The 19,754-nt window shown below is 40.6% G+C and overlaps 1 protein-coding gene across 4 annotated transcripts in view; it reads left to right on the top strand.

Moving 5' to 3' along the window:
* Positions 1–19,754, top strand: part of TNIK (TRAF2 and NCK interacting kinase) — a 337,687-nt gene that overhangs the window by 313,282 nt on the left and 4,651 nt on the right. For all 4 annotated transcript variants that reach the window (XM_053918077.1, XM_053918076.1, XM_045197962.2 and 1 more), the window contains 7 exons: positions 1,649–1,813; positions 3,924–4,035; positions 4,838–5,008; positions 6,679–6,822; positions 11,592–11,726; positions 15,049–15,149; positions 17,421–17,570. In XM_053918077.1, coding sequence (XP_053774052.1) covers positions 1,649–1,813; positions 3,924–4,035; positions 4,838–5,008; positions 6,679–6,822; positions 11,592–11,726; positions 15,049–15,149; positions 17,421–17,570 — 978 coding nt within the window. The remainder of the gene's footprint in view (positions 1–1,648; positions 1,814–3,923; positions 4,036–4,837; positions 5,009–6,678; positions 6,823–11,591; positions 11,727–15,048; positions 15,150–17,420; positions 17,571–19,754) is intronic.

The raw sequence follows: 19,754 nt of genomic DNA, 5'->3' as shown, positions 1-19,754 counted from the left end.
CACTTTCACTACCCTGCAGCCCGCCAGACCTTTCTTTACTCTAGTTCATTACACTAGTATGAACCCCCAAAATGTCACTAGGTAGTGTAATGTTCAGATGAGCTCTGTGGCAAAATGAATCCAGAAAATGCCTCTCTCTGGGACACATTATAGGCCAGACGCATGTTGACAAAAAATACAGAGGTCACTAAGGCTTTGCAGTGACTTCTCAAGCTTCCTAGTAACATCAGTTACATACATCCCTTCTGGAACTTGGGAGTCTGCTTGTCTTGCCAAAAAAAAAAAAAAAAAAAAAAAAGCACCTCCTTTCCCTTCTAGCTAGAGGCAGGTGCAGAACTGGAGTTGCAAAAACAGGACAGTTTCTGGAAAGAAGAAGCCAGTCTGGTGAGGCGGTCACAGGAACAGCATGAACCCTTGCCCGTGCCAGCCAGCCCCAAACAAGGCAGGGAATGCATCTACCTTCTTCCTGGCTGATTCCTGCATGTTCAGCAAAATGCCTTACATTCAGTAGGCTTCAGAAATGTTGGGTAAACGAGTGAAAGGAAAGGCAAGGAAGGGAGTCGTTACTAAGTCAGGTCTGCTCTAGGAGCCCTCGGTGAGCTAGGCGTGTGAATGTTAAATTAAAAAGCTCAGTGCTAGCCAGGACTACAGTGTGGTGGGCATTGGCTTTTAGGGGGCAGAGTTGTCCTTTAGTCCTGTATTTTGTCCCTGGGATTTTAGGAAGGAGGCTTTGCTCTCCTAGGCAGTGATTTACAATGTGTTGGGTCAGGCAATTCTATCAGTAAAAATGTTAGAACACACCACAGAATACAGTGTATTTATTTACAAATCATGCATTTGTCCTACTGCACTAACATATTATAAAATGCCTTTAAAGAGCATTAAAAAGAGATACATGAATGGTATTTCAAATGCTTTACGAGTCATTATGGCTTCATGTTTGTTTGGTTTTTTTACTGGGTGCTATCACAAGGCACTGTAGCTGCTTCTGAGAAATTCAACATTAGTGGTAGTACATTCTAAATCCATATTTTCAAGTAATCTTTGGATCATCACCATGTTTTGGGGTTTGTTTTTGGGGGGGAGTTGTCAGGTCTGATTAATCATTGTTTTGACTTCGTGACTGACTGCCAAAGAACCCCGTGAGTTGGGTATCACCCTGCATTTTCTTGGCGTACACATGTGCATGGATTATTGGTATTATCTCATCCCTCTGCCTCTTTCAGCAATACTTTAGCACATGTGTCTGTTGTGTGGGTTTGTGTCATTATAACCTAGTGACATGATCCGCAAATTCAGTCAACTGATGTGTGCACAGGAACACACACACAAATGCTTGCAAGTGTGGGCTCCACCCAGCCCCCCACCTGAAGCATTCCTGTCTTCCCACAGCGAACCCCCACAATTTATGTGATCCCGGGCTGCCCCTCCTGCAGCAGCATCAGACCTCAGGGTCAGTCCATATACTAGATATTAGCAAAGCTTAACTTCTTTCTTATTTTCTTAGGCAAAATAGAAATGTGAATAGGATCTTCCCACACTCCAGTGGGTCAGTGTGGAGACGACTTCACCTGTGCTGTGTGAGGGGTGGTGGCACTCTGTAGCCTTTGCTTCCCCCTCTGATGCCTCCTTGTGTTTGCTCCCCCAGACAGCAGGAGAGAAGAAGCGATCTGGCCACAGTGACAGCAATGGCTTTGCCGGCCACATCAATCTCCCGGACCTGGTGCAGCAGAGTCATTCCCCGGCTGGGACCCCAACTGAGGGCCTGGGACGCGTCTCCACCCATTCCCAGGAAATGGACTCTGGGACTGAAGTAGGTGCTGGGCAGCAGCCATGACAGCTCTGCTGTCTTTCAGGGGATTCTGAAACCCTTCTCTCTTTAAGAATGAGTCTTTGCTGAGCTCCCAGAAATGCGTTTGGTTGGATTCTACTACACTTGTGCATATCCTCAGCTAGAGGAAACCATAGAAGCAGAGCAGTGAAAAGTTCTCAGATATCATCTGGACCAACCCCTGAGTTTACAGATGAGGTTTACGGAGACCTGCCCAAGGCACAAGGCTGGTTTGTGACAGAGCTAAGACCAGTATTGGGACCTTCTTCCTACCTTCCTGGCCAGTGGTAGGAACTTCATCCTATAGCAATTCCAGGGCCAATAGTTGAGGTTCATATTTACAAAAATTTAGTCAAACTAAGTTTGACTTAAATGAAATGAGGTTGAAATGACTTATGAAAAATAAAAATAAAAATCGCCCTGGCTGGTGTAGCTCAGTGGATTGTGCGAAGGCCTGCGAACCAAAGGGTCACGGGTTCGATCCCTGGTCAGGACACATGCCTGGGTTGCAGGCAAGGTCCCCAGTGGGGGGTGCAGGAGAGACAACCACACATTGATGTTTCTCTCCCTCTAAAAAAAAAAAAAAGAAGAAAAAATAAATAAAATTCAATAAATAGATGCATTCTCAAACTCCAAATAGATACTTTGGAAACTCTAAATTGCACGAGAAAGACAGAAATGGGACATTATCTTTCCTAGACGGATAAGGTCCTGGAAAAAAGCCTCAACAAACGTGATGTGTTAGGTAGTGCTCGTAGATGTCATTGACCACACTGACCGATGAGATGAGTTCACAGTCCGTGGTCCTATTTCACCAGTAGTCCTATGAATCAGTTAGGCCCTCCCTACGTGGGTTTATAAAGCATGTGCACTAATTTATTGTGGTACATGCTTTGGATTGTAAAGTTACAGAGTAAATAAGCTTTGTTCACGTGAAGGGAAAGAACACAGAGGCATATTCACAGACGTCTTCTAAAGATCAAAGGACCACATGGATATGAAAGGGCTCTATTTGGGGGGGGGGGAGGAGTCCTACCTTACAGAGGATGAAGTGGCCTTGATTTTATAAGGTGGAAGGGAAACCTTATCTTTGTTGTTTTCTTCTTATGTGTTTAGGGATCTTGGGATGTTGGTTATATTTTTAAGTAAAAACCTAAACATACAACTAAAAAAGTAGTTGAAGACATTTATACAAAAAAAGGGAGTGCTTCTTATGTTGAGTGCAAGTCTGTTTGTGATATTAAAAGCACTTGAAATGGTAGAAGGAATGGAGGACAGACAAAATGGAGAGATGTTTGTTGAAGCTCCTTTTACAAAACTCAAACTTGGAATATCGTCACATGAAGCCTGATATTGGAGTTTACTGTTACCTAGTCTAGTTCTGACTTCATGTCTTCATGGTGCTTCCCAAGCCCTTCAGATTTATTTTTTAAGTAAGTCCTTAAGGTGCATTGCCTGCAAACTTGGTATTTTCATAAAGTCCCCAAATAAGGCATATGAATGTTTTAAGGGCACTATCATACTAAGGAAAAATCTTTAATTCCTGAATGAAATTGTCCCTGAACTAAAAATTTTAAGGCTTCTTGAGCCAACACCAATCCACCTGCATCACAACGCCAGTGTAGAAGAGCCCAAGTCCCCAAGAGTGAGCCTTTGGTTGACCGTGTGCTCAGCCCAGTGCAGCTGTGAGGACATGCTTACTTAGTTTATTGGCAACTGTGCCAGCTTTTCTTAAGAACATTTTCTTAAGGTCAATATGAGATTGTGCTAGTTCAAGGGAGAGGCAAGCTCTGTCACCAGTCATCTTACCAGATATTAAGGGGCCACATATGGTCCAAAATGTAATTTATTCACTGTAACTCCTGCAGTCTGATAATGAAACCCCGCAAAGGCACAATGGCCAGTGAGTAACAAATACCAGGAGAAGCTAGGGAGAGAGGCATGCACTTTGACCAGGGGTTTAGAGTGTGAACATCTGGACAGACTCAAGAGTCTATAATTATTTTAAAGCCCAAACAAAGTAGTGTTAGCATTATTTGTTGCTACAGTATTTATTAATGTGCTCTTCTTAATCTTCCTGCTTATTGGTTAGTATGGCATGGGGAGCAGCACTAAAGCATCCTTCACCCCCTTTGTGGACCCCAGAGTATACCAGACATCTCCCACTGATGAAGATGAAGAGGATGAAGAATCATCAGCCACAGGTAAGTGATGTGGCCCTGGTATTTTAGAAAAGCTTGGCTTTCCTTTCTAGTATCACTCGGTAAAAAAATTAATCATGAATCAGTTATGTAGTTAAGCCATTTACTCTTTAGTCCCTGTCTTAAAGGGAAGATTTTTATTTTTAATATTACTTTTGTAGAATTAAGTTCTTTTCTTCCTTATTTATTTATTTATTTATTTATTTATTTATTTTCACTTCTGGTGGGGATCCAAAGGTTTCCAGGGGCCCTAGGAAAAGCTGTTCATCAGATATCTCCAAATTTAGCACATATTTCTCAAAAGCAATTTCTGGGTACAATGCTGTGCATGCAGTAGACACTTAATAAGTGCATGTTGAGTTGTATTGAGTTCTAGGTGTGTGCTTCCTACTACAAAAGTCTGGCTGCTTTCGAGGAGAGTCTTGCTTTCTAGACTTCTGCAACTCACTAATCATCAGACTCAACTTAGGCCAGTTTGTCAGTAGATTACATGGAATTTCAAAAAGTAACTCTTTCCTGCATATATGACGGGAAATGAGGGTGGTGTATTTAATTTTGTGAGATGATTGTCAAGTTCCTAAACTATTCAAGTGGAATCCATAAGCCTGTTTTACCAATGGGTAAAATACTGCTTCTATGAATGACTTATACTTTATTCTACTAAAAAAAATGTAAAGTTTCAGAATTTCTTTGCCTTTGCTATAATTAAACAAGAAGAAATCATTGTCTTTTGAAGCTGCTTCTCCATAACTCCATTGGCTACTTTTTGAGATGCCACTGACTTCTCTGATTCTTTTTCTCAAAGCTCTGTTTACTAGCGAACTTCTAAGGCAAGAGCAAGCCAAACTCAATGAAGCAAGAAAGATTTCAGTGGTCAACGTAAACCCAACCAACATTCGGCCTCATAGTGACACACCGGAAATCAGAAAATACAAGAAACGATTCAATTCAGAAATACTTTGCGCAGCTCTGTGGGGTAAGTTGGTGCTCTCTGCTACTCGGTAATGAATTGACCCTCAAACATTTAAAGCCTGTAGATCTTACCATCCGAAGAGCACTGTTGGCATCATGGGGGTCAGAGACATGACTTGGGACTGTCTTGGCCTCAGGAGCAATCGAGAGCAGTTTTATATGATTAGGTTATCAAGAACTGATAGCCTAGTTCCCAGAAACACAAAATGAGATTGAGAACCATCTTACCTAAGTGATGGACTCAAGCCAACAGCAGACCGAGCTACCACCAGTGTGCCCAACGCTGAGTAATGTGCCCCACTTCTGTGATCCCTACAAATCTTATGAGGAGAATAACGGCATTACCCCTATTTCACAGCTGGAAAATTAGCCCAGCATATTTTAGTGAATTGCCGAAGGCTACTAGCAGTAGCAGGATAAAACTTGTGAAGAACAATAGATGATGAACCTCCCCTTTGAGTTCAAGACATCAACCTGTAGTTCTTACAAAAATGATCTGCAGGTTTTAGCTGACCTCGAACTCAGTATAGGTGTGATGAGATCCTGTCAAAGCCCTGGTTGGTGTTACTATAAATGTCATGGACATATCAAGGAAAGATATGGCCCATCTCTGTACCCATCCTAAGTGCCAAGCCTGGTTTGGGCACCACAATTTTGTAAAGACAAAGGCATTTCAGATGTTAGTGGTAAAGAGTGTGAAGCCCAAAAACCATTTCCTGGGACGTATGATGGAGAGAAGTAAGGCCCTGCCCTCTGGGGAAGAGACAGCAAACTACAGGCTGGGCATGTTTAATACTGAATATGTCGATGAAAGAACAGACATTGACATTCCTCAGAAGACAGACATACAACAAGCAAGAGAAATTGGAAAGTTACCTGTTCATGAATATAGCACATTGCACAGTGGATATGTGCTCTCAGTGTGTATGTGTGTGCTGTGTGTTGGGGTGGAGGGCAGTGATTTGCCTAGGGATGAAGCTTTAGTATTGTAGCTATCCAGACAAGACCGCATACCTGCCGGAGCTTTCTGATAGGGATTACTGTATGGAAGGTGGGCTGGGCTAGATTTAAATACCTAAGAAGTTCTTACAGTCAACATTTCTATGATTCTCAAGCTATTAACACCTTCGCTTGAGTTATTTTGTTGTACCCTAACAGGGAGCAGAACCTTAGGACATAGATTAAGCTGTGGTGTGAGGAGGAGGAGGAAGGGTTTTTACTTCCAGGGGGGTATGGAAATGGGGCGCTGTGTTGTATGTTGGAAGTGGATAAGCTAGAAATCACTGCATGCGTAAGGTGGGGGTGAGCCTTGGGGAAATCTTGAAGTGGGATTTAGAGAGCCAAGAAAGGGAATTAGAGGGAAGGAACAAAGGCAAATTGTGGTAGTTTCACAGCTGTGCCTAAGGCTCCTCTGGAGGACTCTTTATACCAGGTAGTAAATGGATAGATGTAATAAATGCTGCTACCACTTCATAAATTAAAACTAATTTCATTACCAAAGAGACAGTAATTTAATTACCGTGTCAGAGCTTCCACTTCTTCACTCCCAGCTATAGTCCCTACTTGCCCATTACTTTATATTTACAAGGCACCATTTCTTAGGTTTTACAGGGACCCCAGATGCAGGTTAAAGCCCATATAAAGTCAGTCTTGAGGTGCTTCTTAAATTTGCAGGTGTAAACCTCCTGGTGGGAACTGAAAATGGCCTGATGCTTTTGGACCGAAGTGGGCAAGGCAAAGTCTATAACCTGATCAATCGGAGGCGATTTCAGCAGATGGATGTGCTCGAGGGACTGAATGTCCTCGTGACAATATCAGGTATGTTACTAGGATGACCAAGGCCTCCAGGTCTGCACAGATAGGAAAGGTGAACACCTCATTTTTGAAGAAACAGTAAGTTCTGCCCTTCCCCAGCTAAGAAGGGACACAATTATTGCAGTATAGCCAGAGTGAGATCACCTGCATTTTGTAACTCTGGCAATTCCGACCTCTAAAGGTAAGTCTCTCTCGCTTGAAATCTGAACTAGGCAGGGACGTACCACAAAGGCATATCCCTAAGGGCCTTCACCCACCGTCAAGGACTCATCAAGGGCGTTTTCAAGGTGTCACACTCCCATCATTGCCATCTACTCTCAGAGGGGGAAGATCAAAATGTAGGCTTCTGGGAGTGGGAAATTTTGTAAGCAGAAATTTCTCTGGTCCCTTTTCTCATAAGAACTGCTCTAGCTTAGAGTCCACTGATATTTTAGCCAGTGCAGCAGGCCTACTGGGTGACTGAGTCTTCAAAGAGATTTGACTGTGGGAATGATTACTGCTACACTCTGAGGCTTTCTGGTTCCCCAAAAGAGCTCTAAAAAAAGATGGAGACAAAAGTGAGGAGATATGGAAAGTCTGGCCTGCACCACAGACCAGGGGTCAGAATCCCTTGGGCTCAGGCATCCATTGTGTTCATAGCTCCTGAGATGTTTCCAGTGTGCAGCCAAGTTTGAAAACCGTGGCTGTATATGCAGCCATTGTTTAACAGAGACCACGCAGCGCTACTGTATTGAACCTTAAACGAAGTTTAACTCTTCGGCTGTACTTCTATTTTGAAATAAACACCTTCACTTGATGCCACAGTTCCCTCTTTCCTTTACCCTTACACCGAATGCTCAGAGATTCATTTTCATATTCTCCCCACGTAACAGTGAACCAAGAAATTTCTTATATTATCATTTGAGTTTAATTCATTGTAGTCCTTTGTTCTGGTTAATTGCTTTCTTGATTGCTACACCACCAAGTCAAATTTAAAAGTATTCCTCTGCTAGTCACCTACCAAAAGTGGAAACAATACCAGGAAATTCACGTCCCAGCTCCATTATGTATTGAGTGACACATTCCCATTTTTAGAAGTATAAGCATTTACTCTTTGCATGAGGCATTGGTGGGGAAAGAAGAAGATGAAAATAGGAGCCAAAGATTCTTGAACTCCCTTTGGGTCTGTGTTGGCATAGAAAGAGGAAAGCACTGGCTCTCCTACTCATCCTACCTACTGTGATCAATACGGATTCTAGGCTCTTGATTACAAAAGGAAATAGTAACTGCATAGTGATCCCCTTAATTTAAGTTATGAATGCACTCTCCTGTGAAATCCAGTGTATGATTGCTTTAATGAATTTTCTTCTGGTAAATATTGCATCTGTAAAATATAAAACATCTTTTGACACCTAAGAGAAATCAAAGGAAAATAAGTACCCAAGAAGTAAAACCCACAGCCCTAAATTTCTGAACACTTAGGAAGAGCCGCCCCAAGGGATATTTTCTCATCTGGAACACAGATGATCTCATGGAGTATCTTAAAGTTTGCTCAATGTATGTACTCTTCAATATTTTTAAGATTTTTTTTATCATACTAAAAAGTCTTTATTCCAGGATCACATTACCAAAGGGAACTTTTAAGGTTTTTTCCAAGTACTCACGTATTTTTTCTTCCCTATTTTTTGTTACATATTTCATTCTATGATCTCAGCACCATAAATGCATCCAGTGTTATTTTCTAAGCTCAGATTATCTTCATTGAACTTGTTACTCTTGTTCCTTTACAAATTCCTTTTTTTGTTAATCAGGTAAAATAAAACTCCCAGCTATCATCTTTAAAGTAATAGAGGAGGTAAACAAGAGGCTCTCCATTAACATGTTGACCTAACAGCTGTTAGGTTAGAAGGTTAGGGGAAGGCAGTCACACATAAGTATGATAAAAGATCCAGTTGTCAGCACTCCTTCATGTATGGAGATCTAGAATATTCTGGAACTCTGACCCACCATTCTGTTACAGAATTAGGTCTTACCTAGCATAATAGTCTCCACTTCCATCCATGCTGTCACAAAAGGTAGGAATTCCTTTTTTTTCTGCTGCATGGTATTCCATTGTGTAAATATACCACAGTTTTTTAATCCACTCATCTAATACGCTAAGTAAAATAAGCCAGTTGGTAAAAGACAAATACCATATGATCTCACCTATAAGGGGAATCCAATAAACAAAATAAGCTAATGAGCAAAAGAGAACCAGAGGCATAGAATTCTGGAATAGACTGACAGTGGTAAGAGGGGAGGAGGAGGTGGGAACTGTTTGAAAGAAGGTGAAGGGATTAGTCAAAGAACATATATGAAGGACCCATGGAAATGGAAAACTGTGTGAATTGACTGTGGAAGAGAGGATGGGCTGGGCAGAGGGGGGCAAAGAAGGAAGAAATTGGAGCAACTGTAATAGCATAAACAATAAAAAAAAAAAGAATTAGGTCTCACTGAGTGCAGCAGTACACTACTCTTTGCATTAAGAAGAGAGAGTAAGAACAGCATGCTCAAATAAAATACAACCTGAAGGCAAAGACAAATTATAAAATAGTTACTTGGACTTCCAGCCAAGATGGAGGCATGGGTAAACACACTTTGCCTCTGCACACAATTACAGCAAAAATTATAACTAGACTAGAAAATAAATATCACCCAGATTCATCAGAAAATCAAGCTGCATGGAAGTCCAACAACCGAGGATTTAAAAAAGCCACATTCACCCAGATGGAGACACAAAGAGGCACAGAGAGGTGGTAGAATAGGCAGTCTCACATTCATGTGTGGTGGATAAAAATCTGGAGGGATACCTTGGGATTGAGCCATCTCTGCCCCAGACCAGACCATCCAGTCCAGGGTTCCAGCATCAGGAAGATAAGTCACCATAACTCTGTCTGTAAAAAGCAGTGGAGATTGAGGCAGAAGGAACTGCGGGATTCTCAAGAGACTCCTCTTAAGGGCCCACAACAGATGTAGGACTCATGCAGACCCACCTACTCTGGGATTCAGCACCAGGACAACAGCTGGAAGGGCACAAGTGGCATAAAGGGAGAAGGAGAGAAAGTGAGTGACTGACAACAGGGCAAGTGCCAGGAGACAGCTTCCTCCTGGGCAATCTCCAGAGGCCAGGCAGTGCCATTGTCCCCTCTCTGAGCCCTCCCACACGCAGAACCACATGCAGTGAAATAGATTGCCCCACCCTGGTGATTACATAAGGCTCCACCCCACAAAAATTACAGGTGACTTTTCTACAATAGGACATGTTACTAAGACAGGGGGTCAAAGCAGCTCTACCTAATACACAGAAACAAACACAGGGAGACTACCAAATTGCAGAGACAAAGAAATATGGCCCAAGTGAAAGAATAGAACAAAACCCCAGGGAAAGAACTAAATGAAATGGAGATAAGCAGCTTATCGGATGCAGAGTTCAAAACACTGGTTATCAGGATGCTCAAAGAAATCTTTGAGTACTGCAACAGCATGAAAAAGAACCAGGCACAAAGGAAGTTTGCATGAAGTGAAATAAAGAAAAATCTACAGAGAAACAACAGTGGAGGTGATAAAGCCCAGAATAAAATCAACGATTTGGAACATAAGGAAGAAAAACGCATTCAATCAGAACAGGGGGAAGAACTCAAAAAACAAGGATAGAATGAGAAGCTTCTGTGACATCTCCAAATGTACCAACATCTGAATCATAGGGATGCCAGAAAGAGAAGAAGAAGAGCAAGAAATTGAACATGTATTTGGAAAAATAATGAAAGAAAGCTTCCCTAATTTGTCAAAGGAAAAAGACATACAAGTCCAGGAAGCACAGAGAATCCCCAACAAGTTGGGCCCAAAGATGACCATAGCAAAACACATCATAATTAAAATGCTAAAGGTTAAAGATAAAGAGAAAATCTTAAACGTAGCAAGAGAAAAGCAGATAGTTACCTACAAAGGAGTTCCCATAAGACTGTTAGCTGATTTCTCAAAAGAAACTTCGCAGGCTAGAAGAGACTGGCAAGATGTATTCAAAGTGATGAAAAGCAAGGACCTAAATCATTGAGAAGGGAAGGGCAGATAAAGTGCTTCCCAGATAAGGTAAAGTTAAAGGAGTTCATCATCACCAAACCCTTATTATATGAAACGTAAAAGGAAACTATATAAGAAAAAGAAGAACAAAACTATGAATGTTAAAAAGACAACAAATTCACAACTATCAACAACTGAATCTAAAAAACAAACTAAGCAAACAAGCAGAACAGGAACAGAATCATAGATATTGGAGATCATTTGGAGGGTTATTAGCTGGGAGGGGAAAAGGAGAGAATGCAGAAAAAGGTGCAGGGATTAATAAGCACAAATTGGTAGGCACAGAATAGACAGGGGAATGTTAAGAACAGTATAGGAAATGGAGTGGCCAAAGAACTTATATGCATGACCAAGGGACATGAACTACAGGAGGGGATTGCTGGAGGGAATGGGGGTACCAGGTTGAAAAATTGGGACACCTGTAATAGCATAATCAATACAATATATTAAAAAATAAAATAGTTATTTGTCCAAAACAATTAGAGCTGTTTTAATCATAAGGTTTGGCAGAGACACACTTTGACAATGCTGGAGACACTAGTTAATGTGCCTTCATACACACACAAATACACACATAAGTGAAAAATAAATGGATAAAATAAAATGGAGATGAGGTAGGTTGAGAGAAAAAGCTGTTACAGGGTCTTGAAATGAAAGCTCTATTATTTCAACAGGAAAGAAGAATAAGCTACGAGTTTACTATCTTTCATGGTTAAGAAACAGAATACTACACAATGACCCCGAAGTGGAAAAGAAACAAGGCTGGATCACCGTTGGCGACTTGGAAGGCTGCATACATTACAAAGTTGGTAAGTCTCAAGATACGGAACTGTTTTTCATGCTCAATCTGAATTACGCAATTAAGTTTCATTCAGTTTTTTTCTATCATACATTGATGGTGCACCAAGTTAAGATATTGCTCAAACCATAAGTATACTTGCATTATTTCCCCCAAAAAAGATGAATGAAGTTGAAAGAGTGCATTCAGAATTAAGTCCTAGGCTCCAGTTTAAATATATATATATATATAAAAATATATCACCCATTAAAATGACAATGAAGGAATAAAAATACCATAAACCTACCAGGACAAAGGGACCAGAAGAGATACGAGCAAAGGTGATGTCAACAAAATTGAACAAGGGTAGTTGAATGACTAAAAACAAACCTAGCCAACCAGGAAGTGCTGAATTTTAAGTTTTCAGTGAGTAAATTCATCAAAATCAATCCAGTCACTTAACAGAGCCCAGAAAAGCCCAGGACGTGAGGCCCCAGGTGTATCTGAGGGGAAGCGTACCAAAATAGAAGGATTGTTGGAGAGTTAATGAGTAGCAAGTTTCTCCAGAAGCCACTCAGAGAGCCACCCTCCCCAATTAAAACAGAAGACAAAAGGTTGTGACAGCCAATTTGATGATGGGGAATACTGAATTGAGAGGAGACACACGCACACACACTCCATCCCCTGTTTAGCTCCTAAAATGTTGGCAGCCGTGCTTAAACTCCAAAGCAAGAGATTCAGAGATTTGTCTGTGGAGAAACTCAATGACCAGCAAGAAAAGATGTTCAGGTACCGATATCTGAAACGCCGTGAACAAAGCTTGATGTGTAACTTCCTAGGCAGAGCCCAGCAGTCAGTAAGCCCCCATATCAGACATGGGGAAATCCACTGATAGGTAGGAAACTTAGAAAGGACTTTAGAGGGACCAAGGACAATGAGGAGTGGAAGAAAATTTTAAAGAAAGAAAAACCTTCAGAGAGGTTATAAAAACTGTTTCCATAAAAAGAACAATACGGGCTATCAAAAATGTGGAGCAAGGTTGGGGGAAGTCATTCAAAAAGCAAAAAAAAAAAATCTTGGAAATTAAAATATATTGGCAGGAGTAAAAATATAACAGAAATTTTGGAAGATAAAGATGAGAAATCTCCTAGAAAGTAGTAGAACAAAAAAATTGGGAGGATAAGTGGAAAGTTAAAAAAATAAAAGAATCAGTCCAAGTGATTCAAAATCTAAGTAACAGGCGTTTTAGAAAAGAAGAAATGGAAAGGGAAGAAAATATCAAAGAAAGAATATAAGAATATTTTTATAACTAAAGTCTTGAAATCCCAAATTAAAAGAATGGAGTGCCCAGAACAGTGGATGAAAAAAAAAAAGACTCACAACAAGACATATTAACATGATATTTCAGTCCTTAAAACTTCCAGACTATAAGTAAATAAATAAATAAACAAACAAACAGTTTACCTATAACAGAGCCCAGAATCAGGTGGCCTGGGACTTACAGCAGTACTAGAAAATTAAAAGATAATGGAGCAAGGCTTCAAAACTCAGAGGGAAAAGTTATTTTCACCTAGTGTTTTATAATCCACCCGTATTCACCAGAGTTCTGCAGAGAAGCGGAACCATTCAGGTATATGTATGTGTGTATGTAGCAGTCCAAATGGAGTGGAACAACGGAGGGTTCCAGAAGAGGTGCACTCAAGAACAATACAATGTTACTAATAGGTTGCCTGTCACGTTTGATTGTGGTGAAGGCATTTACAGCATTTGCAGAAGGTTTGCACGTGCTTCGAGATACACGCCTAGAAAATAAGGACAGGAAAACAAGGAAGGAAATACAATTATGGTATACTATGTGCCTCATCTGGGAGCAATAATCATTTGAACACAGATCATTGAATTAACCAAAAATTTAAAATATTACTATATGGAAGGTGTAGGAGAGGAAGAAATGGGTGTTTAAGAGAGATCTAGAGAGAGGAGATGGTTGTAAGAAACTAAATCCTTTCCATACTACAAAGTCAGTAGATAATATCTACACCTGGAAAAAATACACAATATATAATAGGAATGTTATTGAGAAATCTGGAAATAAATTGCTAAAGAAGTCGTTGAAAGTATATTAAAGACAGAATTTGTAATCAGAAGGGACATATTACAGGAAAAGAGAGCTTAAAGAGCAAGAATTTGGTCTTATTCTGGAGTGTCCAATTTCTTTAGAACAGAGTATTTTGTTGAGATAATGCATAAAAAATGTAAAGAATTTAAAATGCCATGCATACTGTCTTAGTCTGTTCAGGCCACTATAACAGAACACTGCAGACTGGGCAGCCCACAGACAATAGGAATTAACTCTCACAATTCTCCAGGCTGGGAAGTCTGACCAAGGTCAAGTGACTGGCAGATGCACTGCCTGCCCAGGGCTCGCTCCCTGCTTTGCAGACCCCTGTCTGGTTGCTACAGCCTCACATACTGCAAGGGGAGAGGGATTTTTCTAGGGTATCTTTTATAAAGGCACTAATTCCTTATAAATTTCTAATAATTAGAATTCAAATTTAAATAATAAGCAAATAGAAGCCTTTATGTCTCTACCCATTTGCTAGTTTTTCTACCAGCTCTCTGCTACTTACTTACATGTGGGTGGGTCTAAAAGCCAGGCAAGGAAACGCTGAGGGATAGATAGTAGGTAGATTCTTATTATAATAAATAGAAGAAAAAAGGAAACAAAATATAACCAGAGACATTGAAGTTAAGAACAATCTAACAATGGGCAGGGGGGAGTGGGGAGGGGACAGTGAGGAGAGGGGATTACAGGAACTACTTTAAAGGACACATGGACCAAATCAAGGGGGAGGGTGGAGGTGGGGGAGGGAGGTGGGGTTCAGCTGGGGTGGGGTGGAGGGATGGGGAGAAAAGGCACACAACTGTAATTGAATAACAATAAAAAATTAAAAATAAATAAATAAATAGTTCACACCTACACCTAGTGGTTAAAGAAAGTCCTAAGAAGAGCCTTCAGTATAAAGCAAAAAGCCCCAAGTATTATGCAAACCAAATACACTAAAGTAGTTAAATCTGTATCTACAACATGAGAAAATCCCACACCAACTGCATCACCCTCAGTTACAGTTTTCTATATACAGAGGGGGGGCAAAATAGGTTTACAGTTGTGAGTACACAAAACAGTTTATTCTTGTATTTTTATTTATTAATTATTTATTTTTCCATATGAACCACTGTGAACCTACTTTTGCCCCACCCCATATATTTGCATATTATGGCTTCCTCATTCATTAACACAAAAACTTGAATAAATTGATATGCTTTTTTAACTTATAACTTTTCTATTATAGTTAAATATGAAAGGATCAAATTCCTGGTGATTGCCTTAAAGAATGCTGTGGAGATATATGCTTGGGCCCCTAAACCGTATCATAAGTTCATGGCATTTAAGGTAAGCAAGCATGTGATTACCTAAAAAAGTACCTGTTTCAGTCTTTTTTAAATTTTTGGTTTCTACCAGTTACCAAAGTGGTCTGTCTTGCACATAGACTAATACTAATATTCCTATATATAATAAAGCTCTTTTAAAAGTATAGAAACACTTAGATTTATTATTCTAAATGTAAAGATTACGGATTAATAAATGCTATAAGATTAGTCAAATTAAAATTTCGGTACACGCTCCTCCATTTCAGGTCTATGACTCACCATCTCCAAGTGGAATTTAGTATGAAATGGCTCCCGGTGAATCATTAATGGTGGTATTAGGCAATGAGACTCATTACACAGCCATCAAACTAGGGCACTCTCTGACATTTCATTTGAAAAAGGCAGACCAACAGCAGCACTGAATTGCAAGGTTGAACGGAGTCTCTGAATCTTGTAATCTTCATAAGCCTTGAGAGGTGAAGTTCCTGAAACTCACTTGATGCCCCCTATCCCCAGTGCTGTTGGATTTCTCTGAAATGAAAACTGAATTTTGTCACATCTGAAAATGACCTAGTTTCTCTTCATTCTTCAATTTTGATGGCTTTTTAATTATTTTTGACCTTGTCTGAGTCTCTATACCCACCATGGTTAGACTGATCACTGAGAAGGTTCAGCAGGAGCAGAACAAGGATGTGCTAATCCCCTTGCCCCAGGTCATGGAACTGACCCCAAATGCCAGAAGGACCAGTATTTGTAGGCACTCTGCTGTTTCCAGAGCCACAGTCTGGCCATAGCCAATGTAAATGTAACTTCTGTTCATTCTATCTCTCTCTGCGCCTATGTCTCTCTCTTTGTATCTCATTGGTTCTCACTTTTTCCCTACCTTTTGACCATTCTTCTCATTGACGCTTTCTATATGCTTTCTTCCCACATATGCCATGTGAGGGCAAAAGCTGCCTTGAGAACATTATGAGCCCATTCTCAGGTCTGAATCACCCACTTTTTTCTCGTTCCCTTAGCCCTAGGGGCTTACTTGTGATGAGCTCCCCTTCCCAACCCCACTTTCATAGAGAGATTTTTGGAATGCACTAAGTTAGTAATAGCACTTAAGGAATCACTCCTAAAAGCTAAAGCAGTACTGCTGTTGTGCCAAAATCTCTCTCCACAAAAGCTTTTCAATCAAGAGATCATTCCAGTTCTGAAGTCACTGCCATCAGTTTACTAGCCAAAGTGCATGAGAGAGTGTGAAATGCTTTGTTCAGCAGATCACAGCCAGCCTGGAAAGAGGGAAGAGCAAAGGCTAGGACTTGAACAAAAGAGATTGGAGCTCATTATACAATGAGCAGGGGCCACGCCCTCCCACAGGACAAAGATACAAGGCCAGGGCCTCCCATACTGTGACAATGGTGTTAGCAATGGATGCAGAGAGGGGGTTCTGTCAGGGGCAGTGGCATTATAGTGAAGCACTTGTGGTTTCCCAAATTCTCTCCCAGATTTCAAGACCCAATGAAGGTGTCTTGAAAGGTGGCAAAGGGAAACAGAAGAACACATGAATTCATGTTGTGGCTTTGGCTCCGACTCAAACACTACGACCTAGATAAACTTACCTGGAGCTCCTCTTTTTTCCTTTCTGGTTAAACCCAACTAGCCAACTAAGCACAGTTCTCTGAAGATTCAGCCAGGTTGTTGCGTGTGTCAGTCGTTTGTTCCTTAGCGTTGCTGAGTAGTATTCCATAGTGTGGATATACCACAAGTTGTTTACCCATTGACCTGCGAAAGGATGAAGAGTGGGGTTTTTCTGGGTTGGAGGATTTATTCATATAAAGCTGCTATAAACATTCATGTAAAAAAATGAGTCTTGAGTCTTGTGATGTTCTGCCCCCACCCTCCTGTTAATCCTGAACAGACCTAGAACAGAGTGGGCCTGGTGGCCCACCCAAGGCAGCCTCTGAAAAGGTAGCAGCCATGCATGGGCCTGGCTGTCACATGTGAGGGAAAAGTCTAGAAATAAACGGGAAAGATCAGCAGTACCCAGGCATGATGACAATATCAAAAATTGACAACTATAAACCACTTCTCTGCCCTGGAAGACTGGGAATGGAAAAGGGGGCACAAATGGGTGCTAGACCCCTTTTCCTAGAGCCAGAATATGAATAGACCTAAAATTGAAAGACACATTTCCTGGTTTTTCTATTTAAGAAGGACATTCAATTCCACCAGGCAATGACTAAAGGAAAAATTGTTAAGATGACCTCTCTAAACGATGTGTATGCTCATGGGGTGATTTTTAAAGTCTTTTGCAGATCTTCAGCACAAGCCACTGCTGGTTGATCTCACGGTAGAAGAAGGACAAAGATTAAAGGTTATTTTTGGTTCGCACACTGGTTTCCATGTAATTGATGTTGATTCAGGAAACTCTTATGATATCTACATACCATCTCATGTAAGTTCCTGGAAGCCAACTGTCAAGGCTCTCTACCCAACAACCTGCATGTAAAAAGAGATTTGCTTCTGTACATTTATTTAAAAAATATTTATTTATTTTTATTCAGTTATAATTGTCTGCATTTTTCTCCCCATCCCTCCACCCCACCCCAGCATTTTTAAAAGAAGTCTTGCTTTTTCTAATCAGTAAAATGGATGGATGTTTGACCTTCACTAAATAGACAATGCTTTTAATAAATAAATGTATATTTAGCTCACTTTTTTGACTTAACACTGAGTAACACTGAGGTACACATAATAGCAATTATGTGCCATTTACTGGACATGTTGTCTCATTGAACTTTAGATTAAAATACAAAAATAGGAATTATCTTCTGGAGGGTGGGCCCATTGTAGTACAGACTTCCCCCCATTAGGAGAGTGTTCTAGGAACCTATCTGTATCAGTATACCAGCTGGTGTTGCTGTGGGAGGCTGCTTTCGGCTTCAGTGAATTTTTTTTGAAGACTCTTTCAACACATTTGCCCATTTCACGATGGGTGATTTACGAGCACACCTGCCCACACAATGCTGAGTGTTCAGCAGTTTTTGACCAAAAAGGTTATGACCCCATGCCCCACCCTCCCTATTCACCCAATCTCACCCCCAGTAACATTTTTTGTTTCCCTGGATGAAAAAAGTCCTCAGTGGGAAACATTTTGCCAATATGGGAGAGGTGAAACAAAAAATGGCAGAAGCACTAAAAAGCATCAAAATTAACAAGTTCAGAAACTGTTTTGAGCGGTGGAAAAAAGCTTCAACAGGTGTATTGCATCAAATGGAGAGTACTTTGAATGTGACTGAAGTTTAAACATGTAAGGATAAACACACAGCGGTTTTGAGGGGTTCCCACCTCATACATATGGAGTTTTTCCATCAAGGGCATAAATTCTGTTTTTTAAGGAGGAGTACAATAGACGAACTCCTATTTTTGGTATTTGAAGCAAGATTGGTTCATTTTACATAGGACAAGGCCAATGGTCCTTTTCCTGCTATTTTTATTCTTCTTTTCCACTCGAGGGCAGTGTCGTGTAGTCGAATCAGATGTACCCTAGATCTAGCTAGTATTCACTTTGAAGTAATGGACACATTAGGCAGTCTGTCAGCCCTCAGCTTTCACAACTGTAAAATGGGGATAGAAGAACCTATCCCCTGTGGTTGTCATCCATATTAAGTGAGATAATACATCCAAAGTCGTTGGCACAAAGGCCCTGCAAATTACGGCATTACTATGACTGTACCGCACATTGCCTAAAGCGTGACTTTTAATTTTATTTAAAATGTTTTTTATTTTCTAATTATAGTTGACATTCAATATTAAATTAGTTTCAGGTGTACAGAGAGTGGTTAGACATTTAAGTAGCTTATCAAGTGTTTCCCCCAGTAAGTCAGTACCCACCTGGCACCATACAAACTTACTACAATATTAATGACTATATTCTCTATGCTGTAGTTTACAACCCCATGGCTGTTTTATAACTACCAATTTGTACTTCTTAATCCCTTGACCTTTTTCATCCAGATGCTGCACAGGGGTTCACTTTGTAGGATTGGTGCATTGTAAATTGACTTCTTAGGTAATCCCAAGACTCACATCCAGTAGAAGCTATTTACTAGGAAAGTTCAAGGCCTCATCTGTCACTGATTTGTGTTTTAACAGTTTAAAGACTTTACTCCAAAGAAATACAATTGAAAAAAGTTGTTTTAGTACACCACACACACACACACACACACACACACCATTCATTGTTGTGTTACAGCTTTTGCCTCCTGTGCGTGCACACACACGACTCACCACGCGTGTGCTGGAGCCTCACCATGACCACCCTCGACCCCGTCATTCCTATCCTCCCCACAGCTCTTGGACTGCCATGACATTTCCAACAGGGGGTCACGGCAGCACCGCATATTTTTTCCTAGAACAAGTCAATCTACACTTACTTCAATAGTAAGACTTTTGGAATGACGGGTAACCTCAACTATTTTTCTAAACATGCCCTAAATTTGGATTTTCCTGTTATTTAGGCATAATAAACAGATAAATAAACAGATAAACAGATAAACAGATTCCTTATCATGGATAAAGAATCTGTGTTATCTGCTCAGAGCCCATTTGGTAGGAGTCCATTTTGGTCCCATCTTCT

The sequence above is a fragment of the Desmodus rotundus genome, chromosome 2 (assembly GCF_022682495.2).
Source record: "Desmodus rotundus isolate HL8 chromosome 2, HLdesRot8A.1, whole genome shotgun sequence".
In the NCBI taxonomy this organism is placed as follows: Eukaryota; Metazoa; Chordata; class Mammalia; order Chiroptera; family Phyllostomidae; genus Desmodus; species Desmodus rotundus.
Note: the sequence above shows the minus strand (reverse complement) of the source record. Positions and strands in the feature narration are given on the sequence as shown.